This window comes from Hylaeus anthracinus, unplaced genomic scaffold, assembly GCF_026225885.1.
Source record: "Hylaeus anthracinus isolate JK02 unplaced genomic scaffold, UHH_iyHylAnth1.0_haploid 11994, whole genome shotgun sequence".
NCBI classification, from domain to species: Eukaryota; Metazoa; Arthropoda; class Insecta; order Hymenoptera; family Colletidae; genus Hylaeus; species Hylaeus anthracinus.
Window position 1 is genome coordinate 1,159,144 of NW_026534341.1, and position 22,440 is coordinate 1,181,583.

Here is a 22,440-nt window from a genome sequence, read left to right on the forward strand (position 1 = left end):
ATGCATGCATGTTGTGTGCTCCACATTTTAGTTGGGTGAATTTTTCCCACGCGGCGCTACAACTTTTGTACCAAAAACGTGAGCTTGGACCCTATGCAACAACGCAAAAAGTATTCGATGAACAAGTGTTTGTCAATTTGCCGTTATAATTGAAATCAAATTGTCTTCTGAATTATCGTAAATTTATCAATGTTAATATGGCTTCGGCTAAACTCGATTGGGGAAAATATGTGGACGAACAGGAGAAACTATCCGCGAAGGTAGTATTCTTGTTGTTTATGTACTTATAATGCCGGTTTAACCTCATGTTTACTTGTTGATACCTGTTTATCATTAAAAACAAAAGTCTTTCTTGTACAGTGTATATCGTTCATTCATTTAGTAATTAAATGTTTATAAATAATTATCAATAGGTGTCAAACTTAAATATAGACAAGCAACTTAAAGAGAACACAACTAATACAGAGTCCAAGAGCGACGATGGCTCAGATGAACTTATTTCACCTGCAGAAAAATCATTACTGCAAAAAATTATACGTAAGGGTTTGGTGGAAACAACGAAGGATTTAAAAATTCAAAGGAAAGATCCATCCTCACCTTTGTATAGCGTCAAATCATTTGAAGCGCTTCACCTGTTGGTATTTTTAATTCTTAATTACCTTACATTTGTAGAACATTAAAAAAATGTAGTTTATAATGTACATTATAGTAAACCAGCTTTATTAAAAGGAGTATATGCTATGGGATTCAATGCTCCATCTAAAATTCAAGAAACTGCATTACCTACTTTACTAGCTGACCCGTAAGTTTATTATTTATGTATAAGTATTTTATAAAGTACCAGTAATAAATATGAAACTCAATAAACTATTTGTAGACCTCAGAATATGATTGCTCAGTCACAGTCTGGAACTGGTAAAACTGCAGCATTTGTGTTGGCAATGCTTAGCAGAGTTGATACTAATAAGAATTATCCTCAAGTACTTTGTTTATCACCAACTTACGAATTAGCTATACAAACAGGAGAAGTAGCAGCAAAAATGTCTGCATTTTGTAATGAAATCAAAATAAAATACGCTGTTAGAGGAGAAGAAAGTAATATATGCTAATTAAGTTTTCTCTACAAGAAATGCTATATTCCTATTTAAAAAAATATTTACATTAATTCCTTAATTATTTCAGTAAGTCGTGGATCGAAAATCACGGAACACATCATCATAGGAACACCAGGAAAAGTTTTAGACTGGGCTGTTAAATTCAAATTTTTTAATTTGAACAAAATATCAGTTTTTGTTTTAGATGAGGCAGATGTAATGATTGCAACACAAGGTCATCAAGATCAGTGTATTCGAATTCATAAGTAATTATTTTAATATGTGAAAACATGAAAAGACATCTTAAATTATGTTGCATGTCCGTATATATATATATATGTATATATATATTTTTCTAATACTTACACATAGGCAACTTCCACGTACATGCCAAATGATGTTTTTTTCTGCAACATATGAACCGGAAGTAATGAAATTTGCAGAAATTATAGTTAATAATCCTTTAATAATAAGATTATTAAAAGAAGAAGAGAGTTTAGATAACATTAAGCAATATTATGTCAAATGCAAGGACTTGGATGAAAAATATACAGCCATTACTAATATCTATGGTGTAATAACAATAGGGCAAGCGATCATTTTTTGTCACGTAAGGTGTTCCATTTTTACATTTATACAGTATTTTCTTTACTGAAAACTTTTAAACAACACTTTGTATCTACGTATAGACTAGGAAAACAGCTAACTGGTTAGCAGAAAAAATGACGAAAGATGGACATGCGGTAGCCGTTTTATCTGGTGAACTAACAGTTGAACAAAGAATATCCGTTTTGGATCGATTTAGAGCTGGTCTTGAAAAAGTTCTCATCACGACAAACGTTTTAGCAAGAGGTAATTTAATTATTGAATACCCGGTCGAATAGTATTTCGTAAATTGATCGTTACATTACAATTTACAGGAATCGATGTCGAACAAGTGACAATAGTAGTCAATTTCGATCTACCGATGGACCAAAATCGGCAAGCTGATTGTGAAACATACTTACACAGAATTGGCCGAACAGGAAGGTTTGGTAAATCTGGAATTGCCATTAATTTAATTGACTCACCACACGCAATGGAATTATGTAAAGACATAGAGAAACATTTTGGAAAAAGAATACACTATCTCGATGCGGATGATGCGGATGAAATAGAAAAAATTGGAGCTTAAATTAATCCATAAAAAATATAATTATGCTTTTGACATTTAATATGATAGATATATTGTAATACTTGCGAAGAGAATAGACCTTTGTATTCTTAATACCAATTCTTTGTATTTCTTTTCCAATAGCACATATTACCGACAAATGTCATATCTATAATTTATTTTACGATTTTATAAATATTGATTATTTTATACCGCACCTAAACGTGGCAATTGGATCAGGAATATTATAGAATTCAAAAGTATACAAAATAAAAGAATATTTTTGTATAATACATATACGATAAAGTGAGTTTTTTTTTTATATAATAGGAAATGTTGTAATGTCTTCATTTTAATCGAGCTTTTATAAAAAACGAGCATTCTATCGTGTCAAATTATTCCTTGTAGATTCTTTAAATTTTAATAAATAGAGGGGAGTTTTTCTCAAATAAGAAGAATGTACATTTTAACATACATTTATTGAGACGAAAAAATGAAAAATAAATTGTAACACTTACAAAAAGTATGCGACACTTCTATTTTTACCCTATTGCGATGATTGCGATACACACGTCTGTACACTTGCATTTTCATTCATCTACACAGACAGGAAATTATATAAAATGCACAAAAAATTATTATTTCTATTCCGAACTATTTAAAAAATTCGTGAACAGATACATTTTATTTTTTGGCGAGATCAATGATAAAAAGTAAACAAAATTGTTTATTGTGTACAATTTAATAAATGTTTTCGAGACACAAATAAATGGCTCGTTAGTTGGAAGAAACCAGGGGAATTTTACAAATTAATTCAAATTTTGAAAGGTAGTATGACGATTCGATCATTTACCCTAAATCTTATCGCGACATAACCTCTCAAAACAAATATACATTTGTTCTAATGAAAATTTAATTTTCATTACACGTACATTCTCAATAAAACAATAATCTTTATAAATGCAAAATAAAGACAAATGAGTATAGAACAAATATTACAACATGTAGGGAACAAACTTGTTTTCTATGTGTCTATCCTTTGCTTTAAAGTATAATTAAACACGTTCGGCTTTTCTGGATACACGATTGGAGAATGATGGGTCGTATACTTACAGTTCTAATCGCAATTTCCAATAAGTGAGATGATATTGCGACTGAATTGCAATTTTTGCCAAACATTAGTTACAATATGAAATTCAGTCTTTGCATGGGATTTCACTTAATTACATACCCATACCACCCATACCTCCCATACCACCCATACCACCCATGCCACCACCCATTGGCATTTGAGGCTCTTCTTTAGGCAATTCGGTAACTACTGCTTCCGCGGTTGTAAGTAACGATGCAACACCTGCGGCATCGGTAAGTGCTGTACGGACTACCTTCGTTGGATCAATGATACCCTTTTCGATCATATTGACATACTCGTCATTCAGAGCATCGTAACCGAGGTTACTTTCGCTAACTTTTGCTACTACTACACTAGCATCTACACCTGCATTTTGAGCGATCTGTAAACATGGCATGCGCAGAGCGTCTGCCACTATTTTTATTCCCGTTTCTTGATCGTTATTCGATGCTTTCAAATTTCGAAGAGCTGGGATACATCGTAGAAGAGCAGTACCACCTACAATAGAAAAATATTTCATGAAATAATCTATCAAGAAATCTTATATAGATATTTTCGTAAATGACCATTTATATTTACCTCCGGGAACAATGCCTTCTTCAACGGCAGCACGAGTGGCGTTTAGGGCATCGTGAACACGGTCCTTCTTTTCATTCACTTCCACTTCACTGCTTCCGCCAACTCTCAAAACTGCAACACCTGATGCTAATCTTGCCAAACGTTCTTGTAATTTTTCCTTCTCATAGTCGGAAGTTGTATTTGCAATTTGATCTCTAATTACGTCTGCTCGATGATCAACGTCATTTTTTTTTCCTTTGCCTTTAAGGAAAAGTGTATCATCCTTTGTAATTACGACCTCTCCTACTTCGCCTAAATCGCATAACTGTACATTCTCTAATTTTACGAGATTCGCGTCATCTCCAAACACAATTCCTCCAGTTAAAATTGCCATGTCTTGAAGCGTTGCCTTTCTATTGTCTCCAAAACCAGGTGCTTTAACCGCGGCAACCTGTAAACCAATTTTTAATCTGTTGACCACTAGCGTCGACAGAGCTTCGCCATCGATATCTTCGGCTATAATGACAAGCGGTTTTCGTTGCGAATTTGCTAATTCCAATGCTGGAATTATAGACTGTACAGATGATATTTTTTTCTCGCTGAAGAGTAAAAGTGCATCTTGAAATTCAACTTTTGCTCCTTTACTAGAATTTATGAAGTAGGGAGATATGTAACCCCTATCAAATTTCATTCCTTCTATAACTTCCAGTTCGTCGTGCAGCGTTTTACCATCTTTTACTGTAATAACACCTTCCTTTCCAACTTTTTTCATGGCATCGGAGATAAGATTACCAATGGCTTTGTCCCCATTAGCTGAAATAGTTGCTACTTGAGCAATTTCCTCTGGAGTTGTTACCGGTTTACTTAGAGCCTTTAGTTCTTCTTTAACTTTATCGACTGCTAACATAACACCTATAATATATGGATTAATTAATTTAAAAACTTTGTGTTATATTATGGAAAATTTTGTCTTTACTTACCTCTTCTGATTTCTACAGGATTGGCACCTTTGCTAATTTTTTCAAAGCCTTCTTTAGCAATAGCTCTCGCTAAAACTGTAGCTGTGGTTGTTCCATCACCTGCTTCTTCGTTTGTATTATTAGCTACATCTTGTACCAACTTTGCCCCGATATTTTGAAATTTATCCTTCAACTCTACACCCTTAGCCACTGTTACACCATCTTTGGTAATCTTTGGACTACCCCAACTTTGTTCCAAGATAACATTACGTCCCTTTGGACCCATTGTTACTGCAACTGCATCAGCTAAAATGTCTACACCTTGTAACATGAGTGCCCTAACTTCAGCTCCAAAGCGTACATCTTTGGCATAGGAACGAATTTGTAATTGGCGCGAAGCTACGTTACGCAAAACAGTTGGTAATCTGTACATCTAAAATAAAATGTTCAGCATTTACATTTGTACATCTAAATATTACCGTTTATTAATGTTGTAAAATAGATCAAAGTCACATTTCATGAAAATACGATTTTTATAAAATTTAAACTATCTCCGATTTCAACTAAAAACAAAATTGTATAATTTTATTTAGATAAAATATTCTTTTTTTTTATATAATACGAGTAATCAAAGGGAATCAGCGGTGTAATTACTATTCGAAAGTAAACATGGTTATGTAAACTACCGCGTGGATGACCATCGTTATGCCCAACACCCTCGTGTAAATTATCACGAAAGTTACAAAAATTGTTTGCAATAAATTATCTACAATTAACATTCTCATATTTTTTGTTAGACTTTTAATTCCTTTTTCGATTATTTCGAATTACGATAAGATATCGTGGGCATCATGGCCCGGCCGGCATGTTCGACAGAAAAAGATCTATGTAAAAATTTGAATATAATTACATAGAAAAGAAGTAGGAATATTTTGGAAAAATTAAAGCTATCAAAAAGAATCTTGATCGTCCGTACGAATACGAAACTACATTCTACTTTCACCGTACATTTTTGGTTATCTTTTTAAAAATATATCAAATCGTCGCAAATACGTAATGTTTTTATATCATCGACAGCACAGACTTCGACGAGAAAATTATTACAAAAATAGAACCAAATAAAATGTTAACCGATAGAAGAAATAAAATGCGAAATGCTTATCAGAGAAACAAATTACTCCGGGAACAGTTTAACCGGTTAATATCGTTAGAAATTCATGTGCATTTCCTACGCATCTTAGAATGATAATTTTGCCAAAAAAGAAGTTTACCTTTATCTATGGAAAGAAGCCGTTGGTTAAGAGATCAGAGTCGTAAAAGTAATTGAAAATCGTCGCACCGTGACCGCACGTTGTCTCGCCAGTGCTAGTACAATGAAATGCGTGAAATAGTGTGAATGTGAACGTGAAGGAGCTTGCGCTATCACATGGGATATCCCCCTCCACTTCGACAAACTCTAACCTAATTCTACTATATACGATCGAGAAATGTACGAGATTTTTAAGCAAATTTAAATTAAATTAAATAAAATTAAAACAAATGTCTTATGATTAATCATCTTTTTTTGTATTCGCATTCGTTACATCAGCTTATCGGTGCAACGTTTTTTCCCGAGATTTATAAGTTTCTAGAATGTACTGGAACGTGTGTGATGCAATCGTCTAGCGTACGCCAATCATGTTCGTTCGTTGTTAGATCAACGGATTCGCTTTTTACACAACTCACAATCGGTGTTTCTCAGGCTTGAGATCGACACAAATTTTTCATGATTTTCCCGACTTATGAATGATTCTCTATACAGTTTGAAGTATATCAAGTACAAAAGAAAAAACAGATTTACATCAAAGTACACGTTAATAATTTATCTCTTGAAAACAATATATTATATATACATACATACTCTTTGTAACTTGTACTTTGACGAATTCAAATTAATTCGAATGCATGCTGATTCTCTTGTAATCGTCCTTTGACCTGTATTTTATCTTCGTCATTTTTTCCCTATATTTAATTTGATAAATATTATTCTGTTTCAACATTCTATTTCAACATTGAAAAAGCGAGTTTAAGTTAACAAATTCTAGGCCATTGTATTATATAACGCTGTTGACTGATTTTAAATGCTAATGCATTTTTTTTAATAACAATAAGTATATTCGTATAATTTGCTGTGCGTGCGTGTGTACGCATATAAAGTTTTAAATAAGCGCTATCTTACGGCAGACTTTATATTTATACAGCCGTAGACTTATTGTTAGATTTAGATGCTACCAACGCATTACGTAATAGCACATGGTTGTTGCTCAGTGCGAAATCAATGAAAGTTTGGTGGGGTTAGGAAAGATGGTGGGGAGACTGGAAATTTCGAGAAGAAGCTATTCGCCTCGCCACATACATTATACAACGTGCTCTAGCGTGTTTGCCGGTTGCTTTGCTTGAACTCGTGACTTTAAAAACACGTTATCTTAACAATGGTAAGAATGAAAAAACTTAGAATATTTTTAATTAATTATCGGTAATTTTATGTTTCTTCTATATATCTTGTATATAAAATGACTGATTAACAATTGCAATTTTTTGTATTTCTGAAGATAACCTTCAAATTAGTAAGTAGATACATTTCTCACAAAAAGTACTGTAATTCGAGAAATGTATCTAATATATACAAACGCGCATGAAATTCTATCAAATATATGGTACTATACTGTTTTGTTTTTTTATACAATTCCATTAATTCTTTGTTTCGATAATTTCGTCGCATGGCCGGTATCCATGTGTTTTTGTTAGCGAGGAAGAAAAAAAAACAAATGCTTATAAAACTTTTAGTAAAATAAAAGAATGTACGTTATAGTACGTCATTTACTTGTACGATTCAATATTAAATTTTGCTCAAAAGTTGTCGATAGATATACACCATAAAATCGTGTTTTCATTAATGTTTGATCCAAATTTTTTTTCATTTGCAGTATTAAAAAAATTTGCAGATTTGCATCATGCATAATCTTAAAGTAATTACTTCCATTGCATATGGTTGGCAGAACTTTCCTACATATTCTTTATTTAATACTTTTAGGCTGCAGCTAGCGCTATTAAGAGGCTTGTACCGCTCTTTGACAGAGTTCTCATACAAAGAGCAGAAGCCATAACAAAAACGAAAGGAGGTATTGTTTTACCAGAGAAAGCACAGACAAAAGTTCTACAGGGAACTGTTGTGGCTATTGGACCTGGACAACGTAATGATGTATGCATAATTATTTAATTACCATTAAAATAAATAACTAAGTGACAAAAGTAATAATTACAGTTTATCTTTTAGAAAGGAGAACATGTTCCTTTAAGTATTAAAGTTGGTGATGTTGTTTTATTGCCGGAATATGGCGGAACTAAAGTAGAACTCGAAGACAATAAGGAGTTCCATTTATTCCGCGAGTCGGATATTTTGGCGAAGTTAGAAGTATAAGATTCCATTAAATTTATGTTAACAATTTTTTAAACATTAAAATTTATTTCCTGGAAAATTCAGGAATAAAAAACAGCGGTATTCAAGTTAACCTTGCGTTCGTTGTTGTTAATTTGTAAAGTTGCTCGATTCTTTTGGAGTCTGATGTTTATGTAGGTGTCACGATTTCGTATGTATAAAAGAAAATAAATCATTTATTCATTATGTTTATATAATTATCGCTTTCTGTGTTATTCCTGGCTATATTTTCATTAAACAAAACATTTCTTAGTTAATTTGTACTGTTAACAATAGAAATAGAATAAAGCCTGTGAATATTGTCAAAATAATGATACTATTGTTTCATGTATCTACATTTATATTTGTAAAAGAATGCATATACTTTAGAGAATAAACTAGTTTTACAATCTTTAATGTATTTACAATAGTTTTGTTTTGCTTTTTTATTTTAATTTAATACTTTTCTTTACACTAGCTTTAATGCCAGATATTTCTCCAGTATAACGAGTAATTTCTTTTCTCACTTCTCTAACCTGCAAAATAAAAAATAAGTAGTTACTTTAAATAATATCTTTAATAAATCTTTTATCTAATGCTTAACAAGTTTTAATTTAATACATACCGCTCCCTTCCTTCGAATTTTAGCTTTACGATATTTATTCCTATGTTTTACTCTAGGATTGCGTTGCTCTTTTTTACGATGCGGTGTTAAACCTTTATTCTTTGCTATTTGATATGTAATTGCTCTCTTTCCTTCGTTTTCGGTTACCGAATCTGCCATACCGGTATCTTGTTCTTCCTTGTATTCATCCATGGATACATGATTTTCTAATTCTTGCTCATCTGTAAATTCTTTGTCTATTACTTTATCTACAGATTCATTTTCAAATTCACTTTCGAATTCAGTTAAATGAGTATTCGTATCTTCTCGTCTTACAGATTGTTTCAGATTACTCAGTTTTTCTTTTAAACAACTACTAGTTACTTTCTTTTTATTAATATTTACGTTAGTTTCATCGAATATATTATATAACGGTTTGCCATGTCGCTCGGCTTTTAATATCTCGTGAATTTCTTGCACTAAGTTTCCTTGTTCTGATTCCAATTGATTTAATAACTGACGATACTGAGCCAAGCGTTTTATAACTGGATGAGAATTCACAGGCAACCTTTTGGCTTTCAGCATCAAATAAAATAAAATATTGATACAGTAATTTAATAAAACATGATATTTTGTTTTTACAAAAGTGATTGCAGAAGAGTTGCAAAGTACACTGCTTTTAACTAATTTCAGAAATGGTGCCAATGTATCCCTTGCTTCTATCATGCGATCTAAATCAAACATAATGTATGTTTATAAATAAAAGTATTGAAAAAAACATTCAAAAATGTAATACTTTGAAAGAATAACACAGGATATAAGAAATACCTTTAAAATCATTTACAAGAGCCATAAATTCAGGATTTTCTTTTTGCATTATTACTTGTTTTTGCCTTTTACTAAGCTTGCTAAGGTCAGTCTTTATAAATTGTTCTGTATATTTACAAATTTCCTTATTATCGTCCTTCTGTGATTCTATGAAATCTAAACCAAAGTCAGCATCGTCCAATTGTTCTGCCAACCTTTTCTGAATACTTCTAGCTTCTTCTTCTTCTATTTCTGCTTCAGCTAAATCTTTTTGACTAGCAGTAGCATAATCAGGATCAACATAATCTGTAGAATAATAGGCTCTCTTTTTTTTACCCCAAGCTTTTTCGTTTGGTAAATCAAAATCATCCTTTAGTCCTTCGATATCGGACTCCATCGAGTCTGGTTGTTCTTCGTTTTCAACATCATCGTTCGCATCATTTAATCCATAAACCTCGTAATCGCTATCATAAGTTTCGGAAGAAGATCTGTTTCGTACTTTTTGAAGTAATTTCCACTCAGTTTCGGAATATTCTTCTTCAGAATCTGTGACTTCGTTCATATTTATGTCTTCTAATTCTCCCACTTCCTTGATTGTTTCGGTTACTTTTGTCCTATTAAAAGGTTTTATAATTAGAAAACTCAAATAATAATATAACATAACATATTCTAAAAGAAACACTTTACCTTTTTTTATTTTTCATGTTGAAATTTTAGTTGAAAACGATAGAAAAGTTGACACGTGAGTATAAAATTTAACTAACCTCACAATTTCAAATATTCGGAATTATTTATTTGTGAGAAAACCATGGGTAGAAAGTTGGTAGACGGGCGACTCGAGACTCTATAGTGTTAGTGAGATTCTCGAATGGATTGATAATAATCCAATGGTCTAGTGTAGTGTGGCCAATCGTTTGATCGTATTCATGTTCCTTTTATGTCTTGCAAACAAGAATTATTGAAGAATTATCAAAGTACTTAGGAAAGAAGCAATCTGTTTCTATTTCGTATCTAAATTAATCTAAATCTAGGAAAATGGTGTTCTTAACTGCTCAACTTTTTGTGAGAAGTCGAGGTCCTGACGAATTTTGGCGAAAACGACAAATATTTAAACTTGCTGCGGTAAATCCATTAAACAGTAGTATACATTTGTAGGTTGTGAATCACAATAATTATATCTTTTCCATCAAAATTAATGTTTCAATTTATAGCATTTTGTGGGAAGAAGAAGAAACTGTTACAGCTTAACAATAAAAAGTGTACACAAAGCATTGACAAAGTCTACATTAGGAAGACAACTTAAAAAAGCAGATATGAAAGAGGTGCATGAAAACATTCTTTCTTTTATTATCTTTGTCTCGTCTCTCCTTTGCATAATTATTTACTTATTTACAGCTGTGGGAAAGTAGGGTAAATGCTGCTGCAATTGAACACGGTATTACATTTAAAACATTGATGGAAGGATTGACTAGATGTAATATTTTACTTAATCGTAAATCGCTATCAACTTTAGCTGTCTGGGAACCACGAACGTTTAAATGTTTATCTGATATTGCTTGCGCAAAAACAAAATTAGGAGAAATCAAAGCAGTTAATAACACTCCTATGCCTAAAAGTGTTATACCTAAAGGATTAGTTGATGGACAGCGTTAATTACAGGATTATAACAAAATAAAAAAATTTGCATTTTGTTGTAACATTTATTATGTAATTCATGATTATATGTTTATAGGAAATATATACTCTTAAAAAGGAGAACAGAATGATAATATATACTTTATTATTAGTTTGAGAATCTTTTGCTGCAATGACATGATCCCAATATTTCTCTATGTAAACAAAAAAAATAAGTTAATTCTTTATAGTACTTCTTAAAATATGCATTTCTATTACGTATTAGTTATGAAACAAATAACATTTTTATGCAATTACAGAATATTTGATCTCACTGTTTTGCATTAACAATTTGTACAAAGTCAGGTTTCAAAGATGCTCCTCCAACTAAGAATCCATCGATATCTTTTTCTTTTGCCAAATCTTTTGCATTATCTGCTGTCACTGATCCGCCATATATAATCCTAATAGTTTCTGCAACTGTTGGATTGACATTTTTACAGAACCAGTCTCTCAGTTTGTCATGAACTTCTTGAGCTTGCTGAGGTGTGGCTGTTTTGCCTGTTCCAATTGCCCATACCGGTTCATAAGCGACAACTACATTGTCCCAAGATTTGATTTTATCTGCAATAGCCTTAGTTTGTCTGAAGACTACTTCTTCAGTTTTTCCACATTCACGCTCTTCTAACTTTTCCCCGATACAAGCAATTACCTTTATAAAGAAATAAAAGGTCAAGATGACAAAGAATTTGTTTTAATTTAAATTGTATTATGACAATCTACAAAGAAATTTTAATTACCTTTAGTCCAGCTTCTAAAGCATGAGCCACCTTATCTGCTACTAATTCATCTGTTTCACCAAAAACGTTTCTACGTTCCGAATGACCAAGAATTACCCATGGAATTCCATTGTCCAAAAGCATAGCAGGACTGATTTCTCCAGTAAATGCTCCTTTTGCAACTTTATATGAATTTTGCCCACTAATGCTAACATTGCTAGGTAATATGTTTTTCACGTATGTCAAATATATCGATGGTACACCAACGACAACATCTGATAACAATTATATCATTGGAATTATTAAAAAAATATAATTAATTAATTTTTTAATGAAACTGTTTGCATGAGAATAAGAAATGACTTTTTAATGTCGCTGAAAAATTATGAAAGACAAATTATAAAATATTATAACATATAGAAGAAACATACCAACATTTGGATCGAGCGGACCCGTTTTTAAAAAGGCTACGATACCATCTATTTCGCTTTTGGTACCATTCATTTTCCAATTACCACCAACAAAGAATTTACGACCCATGGTTTCACAATGTATCGATTTCCGTATATCACTAATAAAAACAAAATTGCGATTTGATTGCGAGTCTGAAACAAATTTCAAAAATGTTCCTCTGACCTTCAAGGGAATGCAAGGTGAATTTGGTCACGTTCCCCAATCTCATTTCTTAAAACCCCTACTACTCTACCCTGAACTTGATACATTATAGTCCAACGTTTCATTAATATTGTTAGAATTACGTTTCAAATTAAACATATCTATTTTTTAGTGAATAGATAACAACGATATGTAGTATAAATATCTTAAAACAGTACAAACAATAATATTGTGAAATAATAACTAATATTACTTGTATTATTTAAATATGGTACATATGTTACATTTAATTATCTTTCTTTTAAATTCTTTTAAATATCTTCCTATAATTATGCAGTTATCAATTATTGATGCAATTATGCAAACTATATTGGAGAATGTTGTCGTCTAGAGAAAGTTACTAGCACTCAACTTCTAGCTGATAGCTAAGACGGATCACAAGTCGTTTGAAAATCTGTTTTGTTTATACATATACAGGCAACTTTCAAAATATTCAAAATTTGTACTTCTTTTTAACTGTTATTTCGAATATCAATTCTTTATACATAATTGTTTTGCCTGATCGGCGGTGAGTAGTAAATATTATTCGTTAGAAACTGACATTTTATGTTTAAATAATGTGACGAAGAAGCAAATGTATATACAAGATTGAGCAGTTTCTAAACAATGTAGAAATAGAATATTAATTTAAAATTAGGAATGTGTATTTAACAATTTCATTTTTGTAGGTTATGAAATGATTTATTAACAGGTTCGATATATTGTTAAATTTTCCTCGTGTGTTATTAGCGCTCGATGAAATATATGTACATATACTTACAATAATTGAAGAATTGTTTATTTAAGATATTTTTATAACATATCTTCGCAAGATGCTTACAGCAAATTTGATTAATAAACATGTTAATAAGAAAAATTGTTTAACCGTATTTTTTTTTTATTATGACAGCATAATTAATGTTAATTTGTTTGTGACATATGAATGATTGCGAAGTAGATTGTATTATATACTTTTATGAAGTTGCATATAAAAACATTTGAACAATTTTTTTATGATAATGAGTTTTCAGTTATTTTATGAAGAACAAATTGGTATATTTTAATATTTTTCTACATATGGTACTTTAAAACGTTTTCATGCATTAATATTTTTCTGCACAAGTATAACATTGCTATATAGTGATTTGAAACATGCTCGAAGTGCCGATGTTCAGTGTGGACAAATTTGTACATACATTTGTTCAAAATTTAGGTTTAAGAATCCAATCACCAGTTTATAAAAACTTTAGCAAAATTTCTTTCATAAAGTATATAGACAGAACGTGTAAGGTCAAAGAACAATTATTTTGCACCATAGAAAAAATCAAAGATATTAATGTACAACAGAATTTGGATTTTTCCAATGAGAAAGATATACGATACTTTATAGAAAAACATACTAGATTTTCTGATAAGTTTACTTCTTCAAGTAATACGCATATATTAACATCTCACTTGAAGAATATTAATGTAAAAATTCTTGAAAAAGTTAGGGCAAGGAAAAGACATTTTGATAACATCAAAGAAAGGGAAATTAAAATTTCAAATAAAAATACATCTTGCAAGAAGAAATTGAGAATAAATTTACAGAATAAGTTGGATGGATTAAAAAAAAATTTGTCACCTACATTATGCAAACCAAAGGCTATTGACTTACATAATAATTATAAAAGAAGTAAATTTAGAAATGTCCTTGCATGTGAAAGTCGGATAGATAATAATATTTCAAAAACAAATAATAATAACAATAATCAGAAAGTTTCAAGTAGACATAATTTGCCAAATAGTCTCATGAGTATTGCAAAAAAGGAAGTAGAAATGGCTGAAGGATTCATACGGTTACATACAAAAGACATAGAGAGCATAAAAAAAAAATTGCATGTTACTCTTTATATAGCAAAGGTTGTATTGCTATATTTATCTTTATTTATGGTAAATTTTTAGACAAAGTATTTGTATTTTACTTGATTTAATAATTATTATACAGAGTGAAAGTTATCGTTATAATGCAGAAGATCAAATAAGATGTAACCAACTGCTGTGTCATCATGCAATTTTATGTTTGATAGAACCCAGTGAAAAAGCTTTTGTTTTATATGAAAATGATTTATCAGTTGTTATTAAAAAATATTTAATGCAAGGATACGAGCATCATTTCGAATTTCAGAGGTATTTTATTTAAAAAAAGAACGGTACACGCGCGTTTTCGCATATTGTAAATTTAAATATCTAAAAACATTTTTTTATAGAAATTCACAGGATTATTATATCGCTTTACTTATTTTGAGTCAGTGGGCTAAAGTTTTAGTTAAACATCCGAATACAACAATGATGCTTACACTGTGTGGTATATTGGGATGCAATGTAGAAGAAATATTAGTTCTAAATAGTCCAGAAGGAATGTTATTATAAATTATATTATTAGAAAGTAACGTAATTTTGTAATAAATTGGGAATAAATTGTTTAAATAATAGTTTATGTATTATTTATATCGAGTTTTTGTATTGATTACTAGCTGTTATAAAACATGTACAACTTCATAGGTACAATGAAAAATGGTGAGCGAGGAAGTGATAGAATTTAACAAGAAACTACAACCAGTTTTCAAGAATCCAATTTTTCAACAGAAATTTCGGCCTACTAGTACCGCTGGAAAGAAACGAACTTGGCGTTCTCTCAAGCAAGTTTTGGCTCAGGAACGTGCATTGCCATGGCCGGTGGAAATAGTACATTGTATATATATATACATATATATCTTTGATGTACTTTAATAAATTTAAAACGATTTAAATAAGTAAAGATCAAAAACTGATGCGAAAATCACAAAAAGTCAAGGAACAAATACCTTACAATTCTATTCATAAATAATGGTGATATTTTTTCAATACTAGAAATTCCATCTTGTCAAGTATTCGTTACATAACTTTTTGAGAATATGTTATTCGATATTCAGTAATCCATAACAGTAATTGAAATCAGCCGATAAGATATATGCGATTAATGTCGATCCACGATGAAAATAATCACAGCAATTAATAAAAATTGCAGATAGTTCTATTAATGCACCGCCAAGCTTCAGACCAGCAAAGAAATATTCGGATATTTCTGGATTACCCGTAAGTGATAATCCTTTTATACAATTGTAGAATCAGTCACATTATTCAAATGTAAATGTATGTATAATTACATTTATTTTACAGGCCCGATATACAGATCCACAGACTAAATTATACTATGCGACTGCTGAAGAATTTGCGACAGTTCGAAGTCTACCAATGGATATAACTGCCGGATATCTAGCGTTACGCGGCGCCTCCAGTATTGTTGGATAAATAAATTGATAATTTTAATTTCTATCAGTTTTTTATATTTAGATAGTAATTTTACTTATCATGGTTATTTTAGAGTAATGAACATAACTTAATATAATAATAATAACAATAATAATAATTATAATATACTTATATAATATAATTATTATTATTATAACTTAATATATGAGCTACAGATTAAGAGTTTGGGGAACCTTTAGAAAGTATGTTACTGTTTGTTTTGTCGACCACTGTACTTATTTTACTTTGATAGTTTTTCGCGCACCTTATTTGCTCGTTTGCTACTGCAACATGAACTGTCGGCAAATTTGCAAAACTGATTTGTAATTGAAAATACAAATAGCATGGCCTACTGAAATACAGCCTGGTGGTGCACTATTCTTAGGTCGCCATTGGTTTTATACTTTTTTTTTTTTTTTTAATAAAGATTATTTTAATGTAGCATCAAAATATTTTCAATCGATCAGGTCAGGTAAATCATCGTCGTCACTGTCCATTTCTTCCGCCTCGTCTCCTAAATAATCTAAACCATCGAAGTCTGGTTTACTGTTGACCGGATGTCCTAAGCCACCCATCTGTTGCACCATCTGCAAGTGTTGATACAATGCTTGAGTATACGAATTTAAACAAAGTCCACTACAACATTTGAATGCGATAAGTAAAGATTAATCTTACGTCTTCTAAATTCGTACTTCCTCCCGCGTTAACATCGTCGTCGCTGTCATCTTCATCCTTCCATTTATTAAAATCACTTTTCAACCAGTGAACTTTCATTTTTTCCTTTGTTAATCTTGGCCAAAACGGACCTGATTCTTTTTTAGTGAGAATTAATTCGAGAGTTCTTCCCTTTATGTGTTGTACTGTTTTGTTAACATCAATTTCTTTGTATAGGTTAATTGTAACTTCATGCATCTTTTGTTCCGTTCCACCAATTCCTTTAAAATATATCATTTCTGGTTCGATTTTAAGTATGGGATCCTTACAATCTTCTAAACAGATGGTAACAAATAAAATATCTTCCCTTTGGGCCCACATAACAGGTGGAGGAGGCAATCTAAAAGTTTGTAAACAATTAATGGTTTTTACAGTCATAAAAAAAATTAAAATTATAAATTATCAAGAATTCAATTAAGAATTATATCGACTTTGAGTTGAATATGGTTAAGCACAAAGAAGAAAGAGCATAAGGGCGTAATAAATATATCTATGGTTAGGTGCGTGCATATATATATGTATATATATATATATGCATACGCGTTGGCATGCATGTGACGCGCGCGTGCGCGCACAGAGCACACATGCATTTGATACCGCACGCGAGTAAATTCGATATCAATTTTATTTAATATATCAAGAATGATTAGTAGTTTCACATTAACCAAATTCATAATGTAGGGGAGATGGAACGTAACGTACATAAAATATAGTACTTAATGCAATATTCAGATATAAATTTTATAATTGTAACGAAAAAATAGGTAAAGGTTAGAAATAAAGTTGTATGGTTTCCGACAAAAACCGCTAGTCATTACAGACAAAATGAATACACCGTAAATGCCGTACAATTGACAAAAATAAAATTGACCACTAAATTGTAATTCGTTTCGATGATACGTATAAAAAATTGATGCGTATTTACTTCTCAAACATCGATATAGAGTTGCTTAGAAATACAGGCTATTAAAAGCTTGTACATCAGAAACTTGATTGTCTTAGCTCTCGCGAAGGTAAATGGAAAAAAAGAAAGTTTAACGTCTACAATGTATCGGCTATTAAAAATAAAGAAAGAACATGTTATAATTCGATGAAAAAGAAGAATATAAGCGAATTTCTCGCGATTCTTTTGTGGAAATTTCGAGAATCAATAAAGTCATCTTACAACATGGCGGTGTTTCGAAAGCCATGGGGCGGCATTTCAGCAATTTCTACGAATGTCTGCTACTTTTCTCGTAATAATACAAAAGAGGTGGAATTTAGATTTTAAGGATCATAATTAACGAAGGTTTTTGTGTGAATTCCGATATACTTACTGGCCTTTTTGAGTCATATTTGAAGAGCTTCGTTCCGCAAGAAGCAAACAAACACAGAGCACTTACGTATCGCGCCGTAGACCTCTGATTCGATTCGAGAGTGTTTCGAGATTCAACTGTCGACCAAACAAAATGGCGATTGGCTAGTTTTATCGAAATCGAATTCCCTCGTTTCCGGAATCGAAATTTTAAAAACAGCCTTGCGCGCCATTCTTGGCCACCAATTTCTAACGTTAGAACTAACGTTAACGTTGATAGTATTTTAACAAAAGAAATACTCGACGTTGTACAATTTCCTTCATTTCTGATTTCTGAAAATTTCGTCATCGCGAAGCCATATTTTCATAAGTACGCGATACTTGCAATGACTAGAAAGATATATTTGGCTAAAAAAGGGATTTAAAATAAACGTTGAAAAGGATGTCGAAAAAGAACGATGTTAACTCCATCCAAAGGTAATCGTATTTTCTTCGATAAGCCGGTACACCTTGGAATCGATAGGTTTCGTGGGTGTTACTCGAAAGATAATTGTATACATATGTCGTTTCATAATTATCGATCTGCCTACTAAATATGTATTTTGAAATGTTAGAAAAAAACAGGTGGCCAAAGAACAAAACGAAGCAATTTGTAAAATGCTTTATCGGAGGAATGGTGGTCAAATAAAAAAGATGGCGCGAGAAAAAGAAAGAGAGACAGAGAGAGAGAGAGGGAGGGAGGGAGGGTAAGTGAGAGGGAGTGAGAAAGGGAGGGGGGAAGGAGAGCGAAAAGAGAGAGCCTTCGCGTTAGATTGTAGGTCAGCTCGGTATAAGAGGAGGGGAGTACTTTACCTTTCTTGCCGTAACCGTGGCCATAAACTAACAGGACATACACACTGTGTATCAGTCTCTTTCTTTCGCAGCCTCGACTCGTCCCGTTCCGGTCTTGTCCGGTCGGGTCCGTCCCATCCTGTCCCTGTCCCGTTCTGTCACGTGTCAGTCGCGCGCTTGGCTCTTTCTACTCGAGATACCTCGTTTGCTTTTCCGGTCCGTTGTCAACATTCGTATCACCAGGAACATTTAAACGTCGTTTCGTCGAATTTTCTCTAATTTTTACCGATTCGCGGGACGATATTGGCGCGCTTCCGTGCGCGTAGGTGCCTGTGCGTCGAACAGTCAATGGATATAGTGAAAAGTTGCAGCCGAACTAAGGAAGATCGACGATGAAGCCGTGAGTTTATGCGGTCTATGCAACTTGTTGCTTCGGAATTAACGCCATGTCGACCAGTTCACTTTTTTACAAGGACAAGTACGCGGTGAGTACCCACGTTCCTTCGACCTTCCACGTATTCATGTTTATTCAAAATTATTACTCGTCGCCCCGTGTTCTGTGCATCCAATGCTTTGCAACTTTTTCTCGTTTCTTTTTCTCGCTTCATTTTCGTTTTCGAGCGAGATCTATCGATACCTATTACACGTAACGTACACAGTGCAACGTTTTACAGAAAATGTGTCTATTCTATTCGATTCAGAAACTCGTTGAAAACGTTATTCAGCCTTTGCGCTCTAATTACTTTGGATAATTTCACGCTATCGGTAATATCGCTATCTAATCTGCGCAGACTTTTAGCGAATTGTCACGATGAAGATGCGATACAGCTGACGTATAGACAATACTCTATACGCCTATCATTCGTTCTTCGTAGACACCGGCTTTTCATTATTTACGAGGTATCGGAAGCTCGACCCACTTGTATAAAAATCTCTACGTGTACATACACGTAAATATCGACTCGTTTCGTACGCTTTCTCGATCGCTTCGATCGTCGCGCGTCGTTGATTTTACAGCGGTGTCGGTGATTGAAAAATTTCGTTCGATCGCAGCTATGTGTATAAATACACGTGCACGACGTATCGTCTTCGATCATTGGGAATGATTCAGTTTTGTTATTTTCGGTCCGGGCGACAATTTCCGTAAATACGGGCCTTCGTTTATTCGTCTGATTTCATCTTATCGATCTTAAATCGATACTCGAGAGATACAGATAATAGTATAACACGAAGGCGATGATTAACTTGAAATATAATATAGCTGCGTTAAGTTTTCGACTAATCTCTAACGGCTTACCAATTGTTCGGTAGATGCGAAATCGTTGTATCGATGACGCGTTACCGTCTTACCGTATCCATCGAATAATTATCCGCGAATGACGCTGTAGCTATCGATGGACAATGATTGCATTTCGTATGTCTCATGTACGAAGCAGAGAAAACAGTGTTACGGCAAAGTATAAAAGGAAATTCGTTACAAGGTTTTCGTTTATATCTCGTTAAGCGCGAACCAGCGAGCAGCGAGCAGCGAACAGAGACCAACACGGCTCGTCTCCGAATCCCATCGTCTCCGAATGCATTCGATAGTTGATCGTAAAGAATCCCTCGAAAGAGTTACGTCAGAAGTCGGTTCGCAAATGTTCGATTCGGAGATTGGCGTGGAAACCTGAACGGTACCTACTCAACTGCGTTGTTATTACATCCTCTCGAGATCGCGGTATAAACTTTTATGTTTCGTTACGTAATTATCGATCGAGTCCGAGAGAGAAGAGGCGAATGAAAAAGAAGAAAAATGGAAGAGTAAGAGAATGTTGTCGAACGACGATGGAGGGAGGATCGGCAACGAATAAACAGGGATAAGTCGAGAGTAGCGGCAGGTTATCGGGTGTAGCCGTAGCGTAAAGCGTAATCCATTTCAGTTTTAAAAGGAACGCGGCGAGGAACCCTCGGGGGTGAAAGTCTTACGTCAGAGACATGCATCTTATTATGCTGGACAGTCGTGGACAACGGTTGTACGACTCACGCAACGAAACGGGTTCCACTCCCACGGAAAATGTAACAACCCGAAGCGACATAGACGTCGACGCCGACATCGACGCTGACATCGACGCGTCTTTCCCTTCGATTCGGAGATTTCGATGCGCGAACGCGGTTCTCCCTTTCATTGTTACGATGCAAACCGATATCCACGATTGCATCAACGGATGATGGAATATCCACGAAATCGTTTTGTACGACGATGACTTTTTCATCGTTTCGATACGCGGAAGAGTTCGCTGGGGTCACATTTTATTACGAAGCTTGTACGTAGCTCGAATGCGTTGCGAAAGAACCTCGTTCCGGTTGACGGCTCGTTTCCGGTTCATTCTCGTCTCCATATCATTACGAGACCGCTATTCGATGAACTCGTATCGATTCTTACACGAAACGCGTACCACCGTTCGTTATTTCTATTCGATGCAACTTCGATTCCTCGAATTCTCTTCGATCGTTTTCAATTATTTCCAATACCGATCGGATCGCGCAAACACACCGACTCTCGTTCTCGTCAACGATTTATCACGATTCAGCCTTGTCGCATCGTGACACCGTTTAATAAATATGTGCGAATTGGTGCTACTCGAATTGTATAATCTCGAGTACGCGTAACGATGGCCGTCTCTGCCATTTTAAAACTTGCCTACGTAAGTTTGGTTTAACGACATAGACAACTCGTAACAAGGACCCATCGGTGTCCTCGTGCAATCGCTCGACAAGTTTCGGCCGTGTTTCCGGTATTCTTATCTTCGGCAGATATCGTTAAGCATCGTTGACTAATCGAAACATTGAAAAGTGACGAGACCAAACGATGACCCGACGAACGGTTCGTAAATTTCATGAAATGATCATCGCGTTGCCGATAAGACGTACGATATTTTGCAATTTCGTATCGAAGAAAAAAACGTCAGATCGGATAAAACAATGGATCATCCGATAAGAATGTACGTACTTACGGAATGAGTGTACGTTATAAACGGTATCAGTTTGTGATTTGGTTTGACCACCGTTTTTACTTTGGCCTCGCTTCAGTCGTATTTTATACCTCTCGCGATATCTAACGAACGCCTCGAATAATTTTCGTCTCGGTACCTTTGATTCGAGATAGATCGAATGGTTCGAATTAGACGCTTACGCGTGTACGATTTAAATATTAAAGTTGGCTACGTTGAGTTTGGAACGCGAATGCGAGGGCGAGTACGATCGAGGAAGAAGGTGGATGACCGGTAGTAGGATGCGTTCCAAATGTCATTGGCTTTCTGGCTGCATTTGTCCGATGATCTCTCGGAATCTTGCTGTAAGTAGACGCGTGTTGTTCGTCGTGCGTAATCTACGTGATCTTGCATCGTCTTTTATTTCGCGAGAAGCTGGTGTTTCCTTTCCGTTTTACCGGATACGACACACGTGCTCGGATTCGTCG

The 22,440-nt window shown here is 33.6% G+C and overlaps 9 protein-coding genes across 10 annotated transcripts; 5 read left to right on the forward strand and 4 right to left on the reverse strand.

Annotated features, from left to right (window-relative positions):
* The first annotated feature begins 65 nt into the window (after positions 1–65).
* LOC128888985 (DEAD-box helicase Dbp80) lies at positions 66–2,542 on the forward strand. The gene is made up of 8 exons (XM_054146234.1): positions 66–260; positions 414–634; positions 710–802; positions 878–1,095; positions 1,183–1,360; positions 1,467–1,704; positions 1,784–1,946; positions 2,015–2,542. The coding sequence occupies exons 1-8, from the start codon at positions 198–200 to the stop codon at positions 2,266–2,268; spliced, it is 1,428 nt and encodes a 475-aa protein (XP_054002209.1). The 5' UTR covers positions 66–197; the 3' UTR covers positions 2,269–2,542.
* Positions 2,543–2,707: 165 nt separating this feature from the next.
* LOC128888979 (heat shock protein 60A-like) lies at positions 2,708–6,328 on the reverse strand. Its single transcript, XM_054146228.1, has 4 exons — positions 6,168–6,328; positions 4,918–5,329; positions 3,959–4,849; positions 2,708–3,877 (listed from the first exon to the last, which is right to left on the reverse strand). Exons 2-4 carry the CDS (start codon positions 5,327–5,329, stop codon positions 3,471–3,473), a joined length of 1,710 nt encoding a protein of 569 aa, XP_054002203.1. The 5' UTR covers positions 6,168–6,328; the 3' UTR covers positions 2,708–3,470.
* An 881-nt stretch (positions 6,329–7,209) lies between these two features.
* LOC128889007 (10 kDa heat shock protein, mitochondrial) lies at positions 7,210–8,571 on the forward strand. The gene is made up of 3 exons (XM_054146269.1): positions 7,210–7,370; positions 7,970–8,137; positions 8,213–8,571. The coding sequence occupies exons 1-3, from the start codon at positions 7,368–7,370 to the stop codon at positions 8,354–8,356; spliced, it is 315 nt and encodes a 104-aa protein (XP_054002244.1). The 5' UTR covers positions 7,210–7,367; the 3' UTR covers positions 8,357–8,571.
* Positions 8,531–10,618, reverse strand: LOC128888986 (something about silencing protein 10). Its single transcript, XM_054146236.1, has 4 exons — positions 10,452–10,618; positions 9,786–10,378; positions 8,979–9,688; positions 8,531–8,889 (listed from the first exon to the last, which is right to left on the reverse strand). Exons 1-4 carry the CDS (start codon positions 10,466–10,468, stop codon positions 8,800–8,802), a joined length of 1,410 nt encoding a protein of 469 aa, XP_054002211.1. The 5' UTR covers positions 10,469–10,618; the 3' UTR covers positions 8,531–8,799.
* A 38-nt stretch (positions 10,619–10,656) lies between these two features.
* LOC128889005 (39S ribosomal protein L20, mitochondrial) lies at positions 10,657–11,527 on the forward strand. The gene is made up of 3 exons (XM_054146265.1): positions 10,657–10,886; positions 10,976–11,086; positions 11,160–11,527. Exons 1-3 carry the CDS (start codon positions 10,800–10,802, stop codon positions 11,415–11,417), a joined length of 456 nt encoding a protein of 151 aa, XP_054002240.1. The 5' UTR covers positions 10,657–10,799; the 3' UTR covers positions 11,418–11,527.
* Positions 11,528–12,831, reverse strand: LOC128889000 (triosephosphate isomerase). Its single transcript, XM_054146260.1, has 3 exons — positions 12,589–12,831; positions 12,179–12,432; positions 11,528–12,090 (listed from the first exon to the last, which is right to left on the reverse strand). Exons 1-3 carry the CDS (start codon positions 12,695–12,697, stop codon positions 11,710–11,712), a joined length of 744 nt encoding a protein of 247 aa, XP_054002235.1. The 5' UTR covers positions 12,698–12,831; the 3' UTR covers positions 11,528–11,709.
* A 332-nt stretch (positions 12,832–13,163) lies between these two features.
* On the forward strand, positions 13,164–16,166 carry LOC128889006 (INO80 complex subunit C). 2 transcript variants are annotated; one of them, XM_054146267.1, is made up of 4 exons: positions 13,164–13,340; positions 15,356–15,545; positions 15,861–15,928; positions 16,013–16,166. In XM_054146267.1, exons 2-4 carry the CDS (start codon positions 15,368–15,370, stop codon positions 16,142–16,144), a joined length of 378 nt encoding a protein of 125 aa, XP_054002242.1. In that variant the 5' UTR covers positions 13,164–13,340; positions 15,356–15,367; the 3' UTR covers positions 16,145–16,166. The 2 variants fall into 2 exon arrangements, with proteins under 2 accessions (XP_054002242.1, XP_054002241.1); XM_054146266.1 differs by lacking the exon at positions 13,164–13,340 and having other exon boundaries at positions 14,989–15,545.
* On the forward strand, positions 13,347–15,223 carry LOC128889008 (uncharacterized). Its single transcript, XM_054146270.1, has 3 exons — positions 13,347–14,713; positions 14,799–14,980; positions 15,061–15,223. The coding sequence occupies exons 1-3, from the start codon at positions 13,964–13,966 to the stop codon at positions 15,221–15,223; spliced, it is 1,095 nt and encodes a 364-aa protein (XP_054002245.1). The 5' UTR covers positions 13,347–13,963.
* Positions 16,167–16,548: 382 nt separating the features above from the next.
* Positions 16,549–19,043, reverse strand: LOC128889002 (prostaglandin E synthase 3). Its single transcript, XM_054146262.1, is given in 6 exon segments — positions 16,549–16,731; positions 16,820–17,198; positions 18,175–18,197; positions 18,199–18,267; positions 18,270–18,290; positions 19,005–19,043. Coding segments are annotated over 6 exon segments (648 nt in total). The 5' UTR covers positions 19,029–19,043; the 3' UTR covers positions 16,549–16,599.
* Positions 19,044–22,440: the final 3,397 nt, after the last annotated feature.

What these genes read in the sequence shown, in the direction of transcription:
- LOC128888985 (XM_054146234.1), top strand. Translation starts at nt 198, where the DNA reads ATGGCTTCGGCTAAACTCGATTGGGGAAAATATGTGGACGAACAGGAG. An exon ending in AAGCGATCATTTTTTGTCAC is followed by an intron (nt 1,705 to 1,783) that starts GTAAGGTGTTCC and finishes ATCTACGTATAG; the next exon opens with ACTAGGAAAACAGCTAACTG. An exon ending in GACAAACGTTTTAGCAAGAG is followed by an intron (nt 1,947 to 2,014) that starts GTAATTTAATTA and finishes TACAATTTACAG; the next exon opens with GAATCGATGTCGAACAAGTG.
- LOC128888979 (XM_054146228.1), bottom strand. Translation starts at nt 5,329, where the DNA reads ATGTACAGATTACCAACTGTTTTGCGTAACGTAGCTTCGCGCCAATTA. An exon ending in TCCTGTAGAAATCAGAAGAG is followed by an intron (nt 4,850 to 4,917) that starts GTAAGTAAAGAC and finishes CATATATTATAG; the next exon opens with GTGTTATGTTAGCAGTCGAT. An exon ending in AGAAGGCATTGTTCCCGGAG is followed by an intron (nt 3,878 to 3,958) that starts GTAAATATAAAT and finishes TTTCTATTGTAG; the next exon opens with GTGGTACTGCTCTTCTACGA.
- LOC128889007 (XM_054146269.1), top strand. An exon ending in GACCTGGACAACGTAATGAT is followed by an intron (nt 8,138 to 8,212) that starts GTATGCATAATT and finishes TTTATCTTTTAG; the next exon opens with AAAGGAGAACATGTTCCTTT.
- LOC128888986 (XM_054146236.1), bottom strand. An exon ending in TCTTGTAAATGATTTTAAAG is followed by an intron (nt 9,689 to 9,785) that starts GTATTTCTTATA and finishes TGTTTGATTTAG; the next exon opens with ATCGCATGATAGAAGCAAGG. An exon ending in AAATTCGAAGGAAGGGAGCG is followed by an intron (nt 8,890 to 8,978) that starts GTATGTATTAAA and finishes TTTATTTTGCAG; the next exon opens with GTTAGAGAAGTGAGAAAAGA.
- LOC128889005 (XM_054146265.1), top strand. Translation starts at nt 10,800, where the DNA reads ATGGTGTTCTTAACTGCTCAACTTTTTGTGAGAAGTCGAGGTCCTGAC. An exon ending in AAATATTTAAACTTGCTGCG is followed by an intron (nt 10,887 to 10,975) that starts GTAAATCCATTA and finishes TTCAATTTATAG; the next exon opens with CATTTTGTGGGAAGAAGAAG. An exon ending in AAAAAGCAGATATGAAAGAG is followed by an intron (nt 11,087 to 11,159) that starts GTGCATGAAAAC and finishes ACTTATTTACAG; the next exon opens with CTGTGGGAAAGTAGGGTAAA.
- LOC128889000 (XM_054146260.1), bottom strand. Translation starts at nt 12,697, where the DNA reads ATGGGTCGTAAATTCTTTGTTGGTGGTAATTGGAAAATGAATGGTACC. An exon ending in TCCGCTCGATCCAAATGTTG is followed by an intron (nt 12,433 to 12,588) that starts GTATGTTTCTTC and finishes AATTGTTATCAG; the next exon opens with ATGTTGTCGTTGGTGTACCA. An exon ending in CTTTAGAAGCTGGACTAAAG is followed by an intron (nt 12,091 to 12,178) that starts GTAATTAAAATT and finishes TTCTTTATAAAG; the next exon opens with GTAATTGCTTGTATCGGGGA.
- LOC128889008 (XM_054146270.1), top strand. Translation starts at nt 13,964, where the DNA reads ATGCTCGAAGTGCCGATGTTCAGTGTGGACAAATTTGTACATACATTT. An exon ending in TTACTCTTTATATAGCAAAG is followed by an intron (nt 14,714 to 14,798) that starts GTTGTATTGCTA and finishes ATTATTATACAG; the next exon opens with AGTGAAAGTTATCGTTATAA. An exon ending in CATCATTTCGAATTTCAGAG is followed by an intron (nt 14,981 to 15,060) that starts GTATTTTATTTA and finishes ATTTTTTTATAG; the next exon opens with AAATTCACAGGATTATTATA.
- LOC128889006 (XM_054146267.1), top strand. Translation starts at nt 15,368, where the DNA reads ATGGTGAGCGAGGAAGTGATAGAATTTAACAAGAAACTACAACCAGTT. An exon ending in GCCGGTGGAAATAGTACATT is followed by an intron (nt 15,546 to 15,860) that starts GTATATATATAT and finishes TAAAAATTGCAG; the next exon opens with ATAGTTCTATTAATGCACCG. An exon ending in CGGATATTTCTGGATTACCC is followed by an intron (nt 15,929 to 16,012) that starts GTAAGTGATAAT and finishes TTTATTTTACAG; the next exon opens with GCCCGATATACAGATCCACA.